This window comes from Antedon bifida, chromosome 4, assembly GCF_963402885.1.
Source record: "Antedon bifida chromosome 4, ecAntBifi1.1, whole genome shotgun sequence".
NCBI lineage: Eukaryota > Metazoa > Echinodermata > Crinoidea > Comatulida > Antedonidae > Antedon > Antedon bifida.
This window is the reverse complement of record NC_136229.1, coordinates 6,306,607-6,323,165: the sequence shown is the minus strand read 5'-3', so window position 1 is coordinate 6,323,165 and position 16,559 is coordinate 6,306,607. Positions and strand designations below refer to the sequence as shown.

The 16,559-nt window shown below is 32.7% G+C and overlaps 1 protein-coding gene across 8 annotated transcripts in view; it reads left to right on the top strand.

The window, feature by feature from the left end:
- LOC144841281 (uncharacterized) overlaps positions 1 to 16,551 on the top strand; it is a 37,010-nt gene extending 20,459 nt beyond the window's left edge. For 4 of the 8 annotated variants that reach the window (XM_078697548.1, XM_078697550.1, XM_078697547.1 and 1 more), the window contains 9 exons: positions 767 to 992; positions 3,348 to 3,430; positions 3,963 to 4,665; positions 5,781 to 5,894; positions 6,847 to 6,909; positions 8,732 to 9,034; positions 9,546 to 9,938; positions 11,848 to 13,253; positions 13,972 to 16,551. In XM_078697548.1, coding sequence (XP_078553674.1) covers positions 767 to 992; positions 3,348 to 3,430; positions 3,963 to 4,665; positions 5,781 to 5,894; positions 6,847 to 6,909; positions 8,732 to 9,034; positions 9,546 to 9,938; positions 11,848 to 13,253; positions 13,972 to 13,995 — 3,315 coding nt within the window. In that variant the 3' untranslated portion in view covers positions 13,996 to 16,551. The remainder of the gene's footprint in view (positions 1 to 766; positions 993 to 3,347; positions 3,431 to 3,962; positions 4,666 to 5,780; positions 5,895 to 6,846; positions 6,910 to 8,731; positions 9,035 to 9,545; positions 9,939 to 11,847; positions 13,254 to 13,971) is intronic. The other 4 variants (XM_078697552.1, XM_078697551.1, XM_078697554.1 and 1 more) reach the window with 4 other exon arrangements.
- The last annotated feature ends 8 nt before the right edge of the window (positions 16,552 to 16,559 follow it).

The window sequence follows — 16,559 nt, the reverse complement described above, 5'->3', positions numbered from 1 at the left end:
TGCTTTGTCATCTTAAGATCATGGGTTCAATTCTAACTTTGGTCGTATTGTACCTAGCTTAAACTATCATAATAGTGTAGGAATAGGTCTAATATTTTATTAATGTATAATGTTAAATTATTGATCCTGAATAAAAAAAAATATAACAAGGCTATATTAGTTTTGATAACTAAAAGATGTCAACGTTTTTTGTCTTTCATTATTTTTTTAAAAATGTTGTATATTCTTTCCTTTTGTTATTTCTCCAGATTATTTGTTATTATCTATTATTATCTATCCCATTTTTACTTCTTTTCTACTCTTTTTCATTTTTGTTGCATTCTTGCTTTTTTTCCTTTTCTTCTTTTCTTCTCATTCATTCATCATCTTTAATTGCCATTTCTTATACTTTTTCAATTTATCAAACAATCGAAAGTTTTTTTTATTAAAATTTCTTTCTTATTTTCCATCAGTATTTTCCTAATTTCGTCTTATCTTTGCCTTTTCTTTCCACAGAGTAACTTTCCTTAATCTGTCATCTTTAAATTTTTCATTAAAAAAAAACAAAAACCACTTTTATTTATTGTTTTACATTATACAGTATGTGCATTATGTAAAAACACACCTTCATTGAATTAAAATATTTTATTTATACTTGGCGACCTCTTCAGTCAAAGATTGATCTCCCAGAGGGCCCAGTTATGATCAGTGGCTATGATTCACTCCCTTTTTCCTTTTTATAATAAATTCGTCATCACTCGACCCAACACATTTTTATTCATTCTAGAAAACTATCCGACTGACTGTCAACTATGGCACAAAGCATAGGATGGTTCTACGGATCAATCCAGAAAGAACACTAGCAGATCTCCTGCCAAAGATATGTGAAGAGAAAGGAGTTGATCCCAAACATCACACCTTAAGACATCCAAAGGGACCATCGGATGACCTGGATCTTAACAAGTCACTGACATCGTATCAAACTAATGAACTGCTTCTGGTGGACACAAGAGGTAGTTAAAGACTTTTTTATGTTTGGAGTGATAATTTATGGCTTATACTGGCTGGCTTGAGCTTATCCCGTTTAGTGGAGCTATATCCTGTTTGCAGACGATTAAATCTCCCATTTTCTAATAGACAACAATATGTGTCACTCTAAAGTAGGTCTAGTCCATTGAGGTGCCATGCATAGGGGACCGTCCATAGGGTACCGTCCATAGGGTACCGTCCATAGGGTACCGTCCATAGGGTACCGTCCATAGGGTACCGTCCATAGGGTTATTATTTAAGAAAAAAAATGGGATTGATTATAATACTAATAGAGATGATCGTGATTGAGACAATTTTATGATAATGAAGATTTTATAATGTGATAATTAAAATTCATTAAATTTTTTATTTAATCGTATTTTATTTATAATAGTTCCTCATATACGAGAAACCATGGTATTTACAGGTACAGGTTTTTTCTTGACAATTTACTTTTTAAAAGATTTTGCTTTGGTAGAATTTGTTGTTTTTCCCTTTCCATATTTTCAGTGTGTCCTGTGTTGTTGCAGTGATATAGTTATTGTTATATACTAAATAAAAATCTACTAATTCTTATTTTATCATTTTTTTCCTATGTACAGTAGTATCCGTTTTCTGAATGTAGTTTGATATTCATTTCTGTTTTTAGATTAATATGAAATATACAATTGTTTTTTTAATTTAAAGCCATTAGCCTAATTTTCTTACTTTCCATTAATCTAATCTAGTCTAGTTTTTTGATGTGCTGTTAATTCTTATTAATAAAATGATGATTTTGTGTTTGATTTACTATACATTGATATTCTTGACTATTGGTTTTAAACTCATTTTATTTTTGGCTACCAACCCACACGTTTGGCTTAAGCCATGTTATATTAAATAAACACAGTAATGTACTGTTCGATTTACGTATCACCAATAGAAATAAACAAATGTACCATATTTATAATCACCTGTATGTAAATGTATCCGTATGTTTGTTTATCAAGAATATTAGAAGAGTGATCTTAAACTACTTTGGTTTAATCAGCTTTCCTAGAAATATGTTATAGAATACAAACATGGAATGTGACATAATGTCATATTCAATTGAATTAAAAAAAATAAAACAAAAAAAAACACCACTGAAATGAAATACCTAAAGCCTTGATCACACTGAGTAACCATGCTATTTAAAGTCCAATGTCGTTCGATGAATAATCCAAGTACGGACATTGGTTAAAACTTAAAAGTAAAGTTACCATTGTTAAATTTAAAACCCAGTGTGAACAAGGCTTAAGAGGGTATTTTATGTTTTACATTTGGCAGCATTTTGTTGTCAACCTACATTGCATTTTGTCCCCTGTGGAGAAGTTCCTACAACACAAGAGTGAATAAAAACATTTTTTTATACACACATTTTTAAATATCATTTTGAGCTATAGGATGTGTCTGTTAAACCAATAGTCAACAGTGGGCTATTAGTAAGACATTTTTAAAAATTGTTTAAAATTCTTTTTGATGTGAAATATTTGTTTGTTTGACAGTTGATTTTTAAATTAGTTCTATAATGACCTTGAAAATTCATCATTCAATTTGATCTTGAAAAAAAATGCGGTAATCCTAGAGTGTGTATTTCAAATTATTTGGTGACTCAGTGTTTGAGCTTACTAAACTTAGTATGGGTTCAGGCGTATGTGCTTGAACCCTTTGTAACAGGGAGGAATATATTGTGTCAAATCATTTTCAGGCAGATACCCCATACTAAGCCAACTGGTAGACAGATTAGAAATGCACAACATAAACATTAACTAGTTTGAATTCTAGATTAAAAGTAATAGTATTGTTGTTTCATTCTGAATTTTTAGGATAAGAAAATATTATTATAAATATTAGTCATTCCCTGGAAATGCTGTATGCTAAATATTTATAAAATATTATATTTTTATAATAGTTTATACAATACCACCACTATTTTAAAGTTTTTGTTGTTGATATTTACTGTTTCTTTCCCTTTTTTCTGTTGAACCTGTTTTCCCCCACCCGTTTTAAATTTAATTATTGCTACTAATAATTGTTTTGTCATTTAAATAATTGTTGTGTATTAATATTTTAATTGTTATTCATTTTAATTTGTTCACATTAATAATAAATTCCATTTCATAAAAGAAAACAAAAATGATGCATAAATAAATTGCCCTGTTTGCAGTCATGAGAGCGGTACTTGCATTAATTTGTGCAATAATCACTTATTCTGCCTAATCGTTTGGTGTGTGTATGTAGTGTGTGCATACGTCAATGTAAATTAAATATTTTAATTAGTAAATTATATAATAATCTTGCTACTTCTGTATTCACAGCCCCAAGACAAGAAACATCAGTTATGCCTGAACTATCCAGGGACAAGAAGAAAAGCTTTTTTGGAAAGCTGAAAAAGAAAAAGGTATTGTATTCAAGTAATATTTAAAGCTCTGTCTACACTATCAGATCTTATGTGACAAAAAAATGTGAAGTGCCAATATATGGGCATAATTTTATGATAAAGCTTTTAATCTGTATGTATTATATATAACCTAGCTTTTAATGTATTTTTGTGTATTTTGTTGTAATCTTCTAAATTTTAGAGTATATCTTTTTTTAATTTTTCATGCCAGTTTCAAATGTATTTCCATTTTATATTACTATGGACAATAAAATAATATCAGTATCAGTATATCACTACCATATTTTGGAATATCACTATCATATTTGGGCACATCACACTTTTTTTAGTCAAACTAGTTTGATAGTGTAGACAGAGCTTTAGTTCAAGTAAATATATACATAAGAGTGCTTAGTGTGGAACATTGGTGGTACACATGGTATTGGTTATGTCATATTAAATGTAATTTTATATTGATTTGAACTTTGACCTATCATAGTATCATTACTGTACAGATGTTAATATAATCATGTTAAATTTAAAATTCTTTCAGACTGGTTTTGATCTTGAGCATACCCCATCCGTGCATGTTCAAAATTCTGGACCGGTAAGCCCAACATCACCGACCCGACAACGACAAAATGCTGGAGCAGTGAGTCCAACATCACAGAGCCGACAACGACAAAGTGCTGGACCGGTGAGTCCAACATCACCTACCCGACAACGACCGACCACTGTATATAGTGATCGAGCACCAGTGACAAAGGCCAATGCTGAACTCACACGAACCCAGACAACGAAAAAACGGGCTGCTCCAAAACCACCAGATAACGTGGCTGGTGGTTTGGCAAAGTCAGCAGCAACCAGGAAAAAGAAGGCTCCAGCTCCTCCAAGACCTGATGCAGGTTCTACGTCGCCAAGAGTAGAATCTCCCAGAGAAGCTGCAGAGGATTCAACATTGGGAGCTCTTGCAGAAGCCACACCAGAACCTGCTGGTGAAGCCACAACAGAACCCTCTGTAGAAGCCACAACAGAACCTTCTGTAGAAGCTACGCCAGAACCTGCTGCAGAAGCTGCAATAGAACCTCCTGCAGCTGCAGGAGAAGTGAGTTCACCTAATACTTCATTAGATTCTTCCATTGAGGTTGAAGTTCGTGCTAGGCCTAAGGATGAAGAGGAAGAAAATATAAAGAAGTTGAATCGTAGAAGCTCTCAACGCCCTCTATCTCCACCTCCACCACCCCCAGGACAAGATGGTAAATATTATTTACTATTTATTTAAATAGTAATTATTCTGTGGATGTTTGGTTGCGTTGTTTGTCATTTGATTGTAATTCATTTGCCACCAGATTCTGATTTTCTCATTCATTCCTCACAAAACGTCAGTCACACTTTCTTTTGGTATTTTCACCCGATTTCCAGTGCTGTATCTGCACATGCTATCTATTTCCGAAGTATCATAGGAGTAGTTGGTAATACAGTGCCTGTGTCATGTAAGGTTAGGTTGAGGGTTAGGTTACTACTAGATACATGTGATGTTTTATTACGAAATATTTCTATGATACTTCTGAAATAGATACAGTACCGAGAATTGGCTGGTATTTTATAGTTTATGTGGTATTTTATAGTTAAAAAATAGAACCAAATTTAAGCACTTTCTTGCATGTTGTTTGTTAATGGGATTCCAATATTTTCTTGATTGCATGATATGTTGCATGGTTCTACTGTATAGGATGTAAATAAATATGGCACTCCACTCTTTGCCCTATGGCATTACTCTACAAATTTTCCATGGCATTCTGCCAAAAATGTTCTGGGTCTTGCTCTGGATCTAATGTATATGCATGCTTTAATGAATATGCATGCTTTAATGAATATGCATGCTTTAATGAATATGCATGATTTAATGAATATTCATGTTTTTAACCATCTATCCTTTTCCCATTTCCCATGGGACTGACTTACTGTACTAAATCAATTTTTAGGAATAACATTTTTATGCTGCATTTACACATAGTTTATATTCATTGTGACATCAGGACCTAGTCATTTAACAAAATAACAATTCGCATGAGTGCACATCTATGTTTTTCGGCTATTGTATCCCAATTACAGCCTCTAAAATTTTAAGAAAGTATTTGTGGCCATACATTCACGAATGGGGTAGGGAAACGATTTACCTTAAAATTTAAAGAAAAAAATCTATCTAAAGTAATGTAATACTACTAGGGAATCATGCATGGCCTTGTAATTATAAACTGTCTTTTTGTAAATCATATTAATTCATCTTACACCTCAATTCATGTTCACTTTCACATAAATGCACATCTTGTAAAGCATGTTTTGTTTAGTTGTATCGATCACGTTTCAGGTACAGTACACTTTAACATACCAGCCCCTTATTGCTCTGAGACAAAGGCAGACCGGCCGCCTACATTTACACCTCCCCCTCCCCCTGATGAGCCCCCTCCAGAAGAAGATGATGGTAAGTCATTGGTTGAGGACAGGCTAACGAACTTGGTGGTGGTCCATTAAATTATGTAATGAAATGTGACATTGGAAATTAACTTAATAATCTTTCCTTTGGGTTTTCTTTTCACATTAAATATTGCTTGTATTTTTCATATTTCAGTTGGTTCTGTATTACTAATTGTTTTACTAATAACAATATCTACATTGGTAATACGATGAAAGTTTATCTTTATTAAAACAATAATTGTTTAATTATTTTCTTTTATTTATCAAATAATAATTTAATTTATTAAACATTTTCTTTTATGTATCAAAATCATGCTTTATTTGTTTGTCACCCTTCAATTTATTTATTCTTTTTAATCAAGACTCCCTAAGTGGTTGCAATAAACGCATTAACTAGGTAGAGGGATTTTAACTTACCAATTATACGCATAGAAACACTAAAAGCTAGTCTATACTTGGAGGGAAACTTTTAAGGGGGATCTTGTTTGATCCTGCTTAACAAAACAGTGTTTAAAAGTCCCTCTTTCGTTCTAAGGCTATCCTTTGATTGATGTACATTTTATCTTTAAAAAATAGTATATCTTAACTGAATTTTTGCTTTGAAAGGCAAACTTTTAACACTTGAATGGCATGTCATGGTCGAGCAGAGTGGCAGAGTGGTTAAGACAGTGGAACTGTGATTACGTAACCATAACATCGGCAGGGGTTCGAGGCTCACTCGCTCCATGTATTTTTGCATAAGGACTATAAACCGTACGTCCAGTGTACACATCTAGCTCATGTGCACTTTAAAGAACCTAGTACAACTTTTGAGAAGAGTAGGGCATTACCCACACAATCACTGTCCCACACAGCCACTGATCATAACTGGGCCCTCTGGGAGACCAGTCTAAAGAGGTCACCTAGTATAAAGATATAATAAATAAAAGAATACGTCTTTTTATTTTTCATTATAATAGATCAAAGTGTATGCTCATCACAAAACTCTGATGCAGAAGCAGAAGAACCAGAAGTAGACCAAGGTATTTCCTTTTTAATTTTTTTCGATTTTATATTAAAATAATATTTTTACAAACCATATCTTTAGATATGAACACAATTTCATTTGTTTTTAAAGTACTTCTGGGTAATCTTCATAAATTATAAACTAGTTTTACCACTGGTTTATATAATTCAGATCTCTTGATAATGGTGGAAGTCTCCCGATATTTCGTGTCATCTCTACTCTCCCGCTAAAATATAATTTCTCCTGATATTTTGGATGATCATAAAAATATATCCCAACTAGAGGGTACTCCGAGAGTACAAACCTCCGCCTACTGTAACATTCCCTACATAAAATGCCCCCTGAATATTTTTTTTTTACATTTTTTTTTATTAGTTCTAAGTGTAAATATGCTAACTGCACACTACAAAGTTGTGGATGACAGTGTGGTGTAATGGTTATGTATCCAGCCTCTCACATTTGAGATCGCAGGTTCAAGTCTCACTGAGGGGTTTTTTTTTTTATTCTTTTTTTATTTCTTTTTATTTTTGTTTTTGTGGACCTTGGTCTTTGACCCTGACCCTTCAAAATTTAACCACAATTATATGATGTGTCATTGATCATTGTGGCTAAGTTTGGTGAGAATCGGATAAAAACTGTGGTCTCTAGGCAGTAAAATAGTTTTTTGTTAGTTGTGACCTTGACCTATGACCTTTTCCCTCAAATTCGAACTCGTCCGAGCTTTTGGGGCATAGATCATTGTTGCCAAATTTGGTGAGAATCGGATAAAAACTGTGGCCTCCAGGCTGTTCACAGACACACACACAAACACACACACAAACATACAGGGGTGAAAACATAACTTCCTTGGCGGAGGTAATAATACTGATAGATGGCCACTTCAATTCAGCTATAGTACAGCTGACTTGTAAAACAAAGTTGAATAAATAAATAGTCTCCCGATATTTTGTGCCATTTCCTGCTAAAATACAATATTCTCGACATTTTCAGTCTTTGGTACGCCATTAAATACACATGTTTATGCCAGTATATTATTATATTATTTTTCAATATCACCTTATAGTTTTCAAAATATTATAGCGCCCTTTATAGTTTGGACATGCTTTCAAAATTCCTTCCGATATTGAATTTCTCCAAGTTGGGAGCATTTTCCTTAATATTGAAATATAAGAAGAAAAGGGTATAGTGTAGTTGTATCCATTTGAAAGTATGGTATTTTGAAGTGTTTTAACAGTGGCTTCTATAATAATAATATGGTAATCGTATTATTTAGTCGCCAATGAATAAACCAGAAGTTAGAATAGACTAAAGTTAAGACCTGATTGATTCTGCACTCACTTCAAATTACAGTAAAATAAACATAGCTACTGTAAACAACTGTAAAATCAAACAATATAATACAAAATGTAACAAAAAATATAAATACTGTATACCAGGCACGGATTTAGCCAGGGGCTAATTAGGCTTTTAGCCCCACCAGCAATTTAACAGTCATGTCTTTAATGACTATTTTTCTGCAATTCCACGGATCGTTTTTATCATTTATAAAATAGTTAGCCTCCACTAATCTATAATGCTGGATCCGCCCCTGTATACATTTTGTGAGGTAATAGTGTTTTATTTTCATAAAACATCTGTTTCATTACCTTAGTTTTACGTCACCTTAAGCATTTCTGAGAATCCTATGTACAGGAATCTGTAATTTATAATTTTATAGTAGTATTAGGAATTTGTGTAAGAGGAGTGGTAATGTATTATGTTGAAGAACACTTGATAATACTTCAAATGTCAATTGGTTTTATTACTTATTTATCTCTTTTTAAATTGTTAATTCATAGTTTTTGTTGAAGAACGCTCAGAACGACATATTCAGTGTACATGCAACCAGGAGACGGGCGAACACGAGTGTGTCCTGCATAGACAACAGATACTAGCGGGTGCTTTTGGACCCATCCGAAATAAAGAACCAGGTGACGTAGATGAGTCGAGTATTCCCATCGACCAATCAGATCTTTGTGTTCCAACCAATAGTGTACTAACTCGGGAACTCTCAGTAGGCTCTTCCAGTAATAACACGGTGATGGTTTCCCCCTCTGCTACTAACGATTTATCATTGAACTCTGACACGTCAAGTAAAGATAGTAAGATAATTAATTTGAGGGATTTATTCTATATGAAAATAATGCAAATTTTGTATATGCACTGTCATATTGCACTCTTAGTGGTAGTGGTTCAGTAGTTGTATGCTATCTGTTGTATACACATAAATTTCCGCTTTCTGCATCTGAGCATTTATAGACTTTTTCAAAGTGAATATTTCTTTTTTTAATTCAATTTCACTCAAACGCACATTTTGGGTCTTGAAAGACTTTTGCAAAAGAACAAAAATAGGTGAAATTTAAACACATATTCATTTATTTTTAAAAGCAAATTATTTTTATTGGGTTTGAACTTATTAAAACTCTCTTAAGGAGAAACATTCTTTTCAAATTGACCTTCGACTTTTTCAAATTTAACCATTGTAACTTCTTTTTAAAAAGTGAATTTGATTGACTCATTGAAAAAGTCTATTTAGTATGCTGTCTGTAGTATAGAATTGCTCTCTCATATTTGTCTGTAAAACCTCCTAAACGTAAAAAGTTCCATTCACAGGTACGCATTCCCCGAGCTCAACCAGTGCATCTTCTTCCAGTGGCAGAAATATCTACAAACCACCCAGGCCACCAAAACCTTTCCAATTATGGCCCCAGACCCCTCCTAAAGTGCCGCCTAAGGGTGCTAGTAAAAAACCAGTTCCCATCCCTAGAGTCTCCATTCAACATTCGCAACAGGTTGAGCGGTTTACCGCTAACGGTCAACCAGTGGCTATGGTCACTCCAACCACATCCCCGGCCAAACCAATTGCTGCCCCAAGGCCTTGCGCAGTAGGCCATAACGTTAATGTAGTAGGCTCAGCTAACATTGTGGAAATGGATGAGGGCGCACTAATACAACAGGATCCTAACTTGCCTAATTCAGATTCTATTCACAAAATCACTGAGCCAGGTTTGCTTTTTTGTATATTACACGCATCTACCATTTTTTAACATCTTGGGATATGTCAATTCACCTTAATAATATTAACTTAGGCTTAAGCTCTGTCTACACTATTAAGTTTGACAAAAAAAGTGTGATGTGCCCAACTATAGTAGTGATATGCTTAAATATGGTAGTGATATGACATCATCATGTCCCTATATGGGTACATCACACTGTTTTGTCACATAAAGTTTGATAGTGTAGACAGGGCTTTAGGTTTATACTTTTTATCATTTTTACCTAATGCTTAAATGCATGATGAATTTATGAACATACTTATTGCATGATGCATGTGTTATGGGTATGTGACACAGGGCCTGTTCAGACTTAGTTAACTTACTTTCATTTTTAAGTAGGGTTCATGGGCCAATTATCGCAAATTTTGGTGGGGAGGTAAAACAAAATTACCTGGGTAAATAATTAAGCCTCAGCATGCCCATTATGGTTTGTATGGGATTCAAATAATTTCCTTAAAATAACTGCTTAATTTAAAATGAATTATAACTTTAAACAATAAACAAGGCTTGCCTTAATACACAAGAATATATGGTATATTTGTATAGTAAAATAAAATAATATACATTGTAAATTGCTTTGAAATGTAATTATTAATAAGGAAAGCTCTTTAATGGCATGAAACCAATGCTTCTTAAATATTATCTATAGAAATGGCTAAATTAAGCTACTGTACATTGACACTGTGTCATGGAATGGAAAAGGTGCAATTTATTTATGATCTCAAAATGGTGCTGTCTTTTGTGTGCGATATTGTAGCTTTAAGTCATTATATTCAAATTATATTTTTCTGCTGTTTGCAGTTTTTATATTTTCATATGGATCTTTTCTTTTTTTTTCATTTCATGATCATCTTTTCTGTTCCTTGTTTTGTTAGCATGTGCACATCTAATTCACATAAAAATAATCATATGAATGTTTTTTCTACAATTTTGAGTAACTCTGTCTTAATTTGCTAAAACGTGGTTCCCACTAGCAACGCAACGTAACGCAACCTACGTAACCTAAGAAAATGCCCTTCCAATAAGTGTGCTTGCCCCGCCTGCGTGAAAGCAAACCTGCGATGTTTGCAGCACTGTTGAGTTGTTGGTTCCCACTTTTAATTATGCAATACAGCACTTTACGTCAATTGTGTTGCGAGTGCAAACCACACTTAAGAACTTGCATCATTTAAATTCATTGTATGTATGCAGGGACATTTAATTGGAATGAATACCTAATTGTAGGGCCTAGATAGTCATAAATCAAACTTAATTATATTAAACATTTCTTTTTTACTTTATTGATCAAGGTAAAAAGTCTCTTCCTGTTTTTTCTTCTTATTAGTTACAAATTAATCTTTTATTTCTTTTTTTGCTTTATAGAATGTATATTTCAAATTGTAAATGATCATATTCTTGATATTTTTTGCATTTTATTTAATTTATATTATTTATATTGCATTTGACTTGTTATTTATATTTTATGTACTGCATTTCTATTAACTCAATTCAGTAATGTTGAAATGGATGAAACAAAACCTAAAGCAATCAACTTAAAAATTTGATTTTCCTTTCTAATTTATTATTTCTATAAGAATTGAATTAAAATTGATTGAAATTATTCATTTCAGATTAATCATTGAAATTATGATAACACCAGTGGAATATCTAGGATTTTATAAACATAATATTAGTATTCTGTAAAAAATTGGGTTAAAAAAGAGTTCATAATTCTAAGATGGGAGTGTGTGCCCCAAGCAGCCCCCAGATCCCCTGTACAACAATTGATTTAAGGCATGCATCTTCCATTTCAATGTTCTGAATTTTACATTTTTAAGTACTGTATATATTTTGTACTAATATATTTTCTTACTGTATAGTGCAAAAAGAGGAGAATGACGAGAAAGAACACTCAAATGCAGTGACCTCTGACCCCTCTGATGATCTCGCATTAGCGAGTACAGAACATAAGGAAGATGAGGTTGATGGAAAGACTTTGAGCAAAGATGAAGAAAGTGAACTTGAAATTGCTGTTGTAGATGCATTAATGAAATCTGTTGAGGAAGAGAAAAATGAAGATGAAAGTGACGATAAAATTAAGATAAAAGCCGAGGATGATATTAAAGAAGTTAATGGCAATGATAATATTGTTGAGAAAAACGACGACATGTACATTGAAACTGGTCCAATTTCAGAGAGTAAAATTGATACAATCTCTGAGGAGAAAATGGAGATTACTAAATCTGAGAAAGAAGGAGAAGATGTAGAAAGTAGTGATAAACCTCATCAAATGAAAGAAGAAAGTGAACAATCAAAGGTCACAGCTGGTGATGATGTGACAAAAGCCACAAATGGTGAGGTCAGTAATGAAATTCCTATTAAACAATCAGCAGCAACTGAGGTTGAAGTGAAAGATCTTAAAGATAAATACGAGTTGCTTCAGCAACAGTTTGCAACTCTCCAGCAACAAATGATAAATAGTCAACAAAACTTGCTAGAACAACAGAAGGCACAGTCTGGTGCCCCGATGATGTCTGCACAAGAACTATTGGCGCTACAAGCACAACAGATGCAACAGCTTATACAGCAACAAATGTTGCTACAATCTCAAGGCATGATGAATGCGCAGCAGCCGCCAGTTGCTAATCAGGACACCCATACAGTAACTCCAGTTGCGACAGAAACAACTGCGAAAAAAGAACCGACAAAAACAGCCACACCTCAAGATTTGCACCTTCCTAAGAAATCTCCACCTCATCCAGAAATTCCAAATAAAGTACAATCTCCAGAAACTGACAAAGATTTAGCTTCCGCTTTCCGATCTTTAAAACCGAAAACAAAACCAAAGAAACATTCGTATATCTTCTCTGCGGCAATGAGACCTCGTGCCGAGAGTGACGCTGCCAAATCGTCAAACACGGTAGGGCATGAAACAAAAAGACGTTCGGACTCGAATCCAGATCATCAATCGGGAAAGCCAGCAGAGATCATAAAACCTTTACAGACTAAGGCTGAAGTGGACAATAACTCTGATAAGTTTAGTCCTAAAGAAGCAATTGTACACCCAAACGTTGTCATTGTAGAGAAAACGCCACCAGAACCTACAAAAAACGAGAATGGAGTTTTATCTGGACGATCAACTAGCATACCTCAGGCTACTGTGGCCCCACAACCTGCATCAAAACCAGTGACTGGCCGGAGCGGAACCATCATTGCTTATCGAAATCCAAGAAGTGAGGAGCTACAGGACATTCAGACGAGTGGAAGCGTGTCAAAGTTCAGACAGGTCAGCTTAAAATAAATACTAATTCTGTAGGCTGCTTCCAAAGTCTTTTACTTTTCTAAATATGAGACACCCTTAGGCCAGTTTAACATATCAAAGAAGGAATCAAATTTTAATCTGGGCTGGCTTAAATTCAGGTTTTCAAAAGTTCAGTTTTTGTGAGATTTTGTTACGTTTATAGGAATGTAGGTTTTTTTTATGTATGCGGTGGCACAAAAGCAGTGTATGGTAGAGGTACGCAGAACGGTATAATGTATGGTGGTAGCAATATATATTGGATAATTTATTAATATTTTGAAAAAATTAATTTGATGATTATAATAATGTATATTTTAGATGTAGCTTTTTGTATAATACTTTTTTACCCAAAACTGTTAAAAAAATGTATATTTCCTGGCTGAAAATTTACCCGTCACCTATCTCCTTACACTACCACCCCTCAAATATGGCATCCCTGTTGGAACCAATCATCCTGCTAAAACATACTCTTGTTCTGCTATCCTATTAGCTTCATATCACATAATTTTAAGCTTTGTTTATATACTGTATAAAATTGATATAATATAATGAATTATGATGATGATTATTATAACTATAAAAGATTGCGGTAAATTCATAATTCTTGAAATTATGTTTATAAATACTTGAAAACCACAAGTTATATATCTGTGAACGCTTGTTAGTAATTATTTAACAACACAAAAATATTTGTCTTTTCTAGATGTTTGCCGGTAACAATACGTAAAAGTATGCAAATTAGAAGCTATGGAACTATGGGATGCCTGATGCATTTGATTTCAATTCAAGAAATAGCATTGAATGCCATAAAATACACGAATGGTCATAAGCTATACTTTCACACCAGTTAAATTAATGACGTTAATGTTGTTATTGTTGGATCCACTAGAGTGAATGCTGTAGTGAAATTTCACCTTTTTTATGTTGGTATTAAAAATTGACCAAAATATCAGTTTTCCCCCTTTATGATTAAATGTACAATAATAATAAAACAATATAGAAGAATAAAACTTGAAGGCAAAGCAATATTAACTAAATTTAAATTTATAATTTTATAATTACTTCAAGTTTTTATAAAATAAATATAATAAATATTTATAATTTTGTTGCATATATCTGAATATCGAGGCTAACTTGAATTTTAACAATTTTTTTCATGGTAAAGTAGTATTTCTACTCAAGCTGAATGATTCAGAGTAGACTCACAATCGATGGATTATCTGGACTGCGTTTTGTTTACGTCCTTGTGTTACATCCTTATGTTACGTCCTATGCCTTGTTTCCGCAGCCAAAAATGAACCGATAAAAATCACTTGATGATTAACTGATATACTGCCTTTGGAAACCGGTTTAACCGATTCCACTCTAGACAAATTAACCAATAATTATCTCATTCAAATTGGATAATTATCAGATAAGTTTTTAACCTTTGACCTGGAGGACAAATTGTTGCGTTGTGATTGGGTAACTGGTGTTTTGGAAATGACTGATCATGGGCACTTTATTTTTTAAATAATTACCTGATTGGTTAATAAATTTAAATTTGTATTTATTTTTATTTTATTTGGCTGTAAAACACAGCCCTAGTGAGAACCAAGCTTAAGTGAGATAAAAAACATATATTTATGACAATGTTCAGATGTCTTGTGATTATAGAAACATTGTGGATTTGGTTCATTCGACCCATTATCGTGGGATTGAGATCAACTATTTTTGGTTAAATCCAGTGGCTGAAATACCTGGTTCAGTTCATATATTATTTACAGTTAATATTTAATTACAGGGATTCTATGTTAATCATATAAGTCATAACCATATATTTTATTTTCATAATGTATATAATGTTGAACAATTTTGTAAGCAGAGTTTGTAAATAATTTAAAAGTGATAATTAAGAAATAAGAAGTAGTCGTATATTTCAACCATGATACTCATTAATATATGTAAATCATGAAATAACAAAATAGGAAATTTGAAATTTTTTTTTATTGAATCTTGGAAAGATTTAACACTCACAGGCACAGATTTTTAAAATTATTTTCAAATATGAATGTATTATAGAGTTTCTCATGTTTTTTTGTAGTGTACACATAGGATGACCGTACACCCAGCACACACACCCCTTATACCACTATTATGTATCTTTTTAAGCCCTGTGCAATACCCTACTTTACATGTATATATTGCAAGAGGCCCTAGCATTGTTTCAAGTTTGGACAACTTTAACCACACAGTCTCCGACAAAAAATGTAATAATTTATGTGAAATAATAACATATTTCTGAAAGTGCCTTGTCTAATGATACACCTTGTGTACAAAAAATAACCTTTTATTTAAAATGGTTTACTTGGATCTCTGATTGAAAATAATTGCACCATTTGAATGGCACAGTGTCCGAACAAAAGCCTTCTCTACAGATATACCTTGATACCAACAGCAACCTTTTAAAATAAATGTTTAAATACATGTCCCATAATAATCATTTGAACAGTGTTTCAAAAAGTGCCTTAGCTCTACATATACACCTTGGTACAAACAAAATGGTTTTTTTTTGTAGTGTATTGTTAATATAAAGTTTTGTATCAACATATTGATTTCACCATGCAAACCTTCAAACAATATATATTGCAATATTTATTGCAAGAGGCCCTAGCATTTTTATCAAGTTAGATAATGTCACTACCAATGTTTTGGACAGCTGTAACCACACAGTCTCCAACAAAAAAATTAATTTCGCCATGCAAACCTTTCAAACAATATTGTTGCAATACACATAGCGCAATTGATCGAACACATGACAGAATGTTCCATTGTGCCATCATTTGATCATTTTAGCAAAGGTGGAAGTATATTTAATGGTATAACCCAGTAAAAACAATTCCTTTAATTTAATAAATAATGAAGAGTGGCCCATATTAAACAATCTTCTAACTTAATGTATCTAGAGATTTATATATATATTATGTTAATATTTGATTAAAGACTGTATATAAGTTTAAGATTATACTATCAACAAGAAAATCGGGATTTATAAATAGTTTGGTGGATTAAACAAAATAATATTTATTTTTTCAGTTTCGAATTATATTAAAAATGACCAATAATTATGGGTTAATGTACTTATTAACATTTTGTTTAGTTATTATGCAAATGATTATTATTAGATAATGGTTTTTATTTGAAAGCATGTGTTTCAATAATTATCAAATATTCAAATGCATTCTGGTAATGCAAGTTTTTAGTTAAAAATATTTTTTTCTTGTGGACAAATGAAAGAATATTATTTTATAT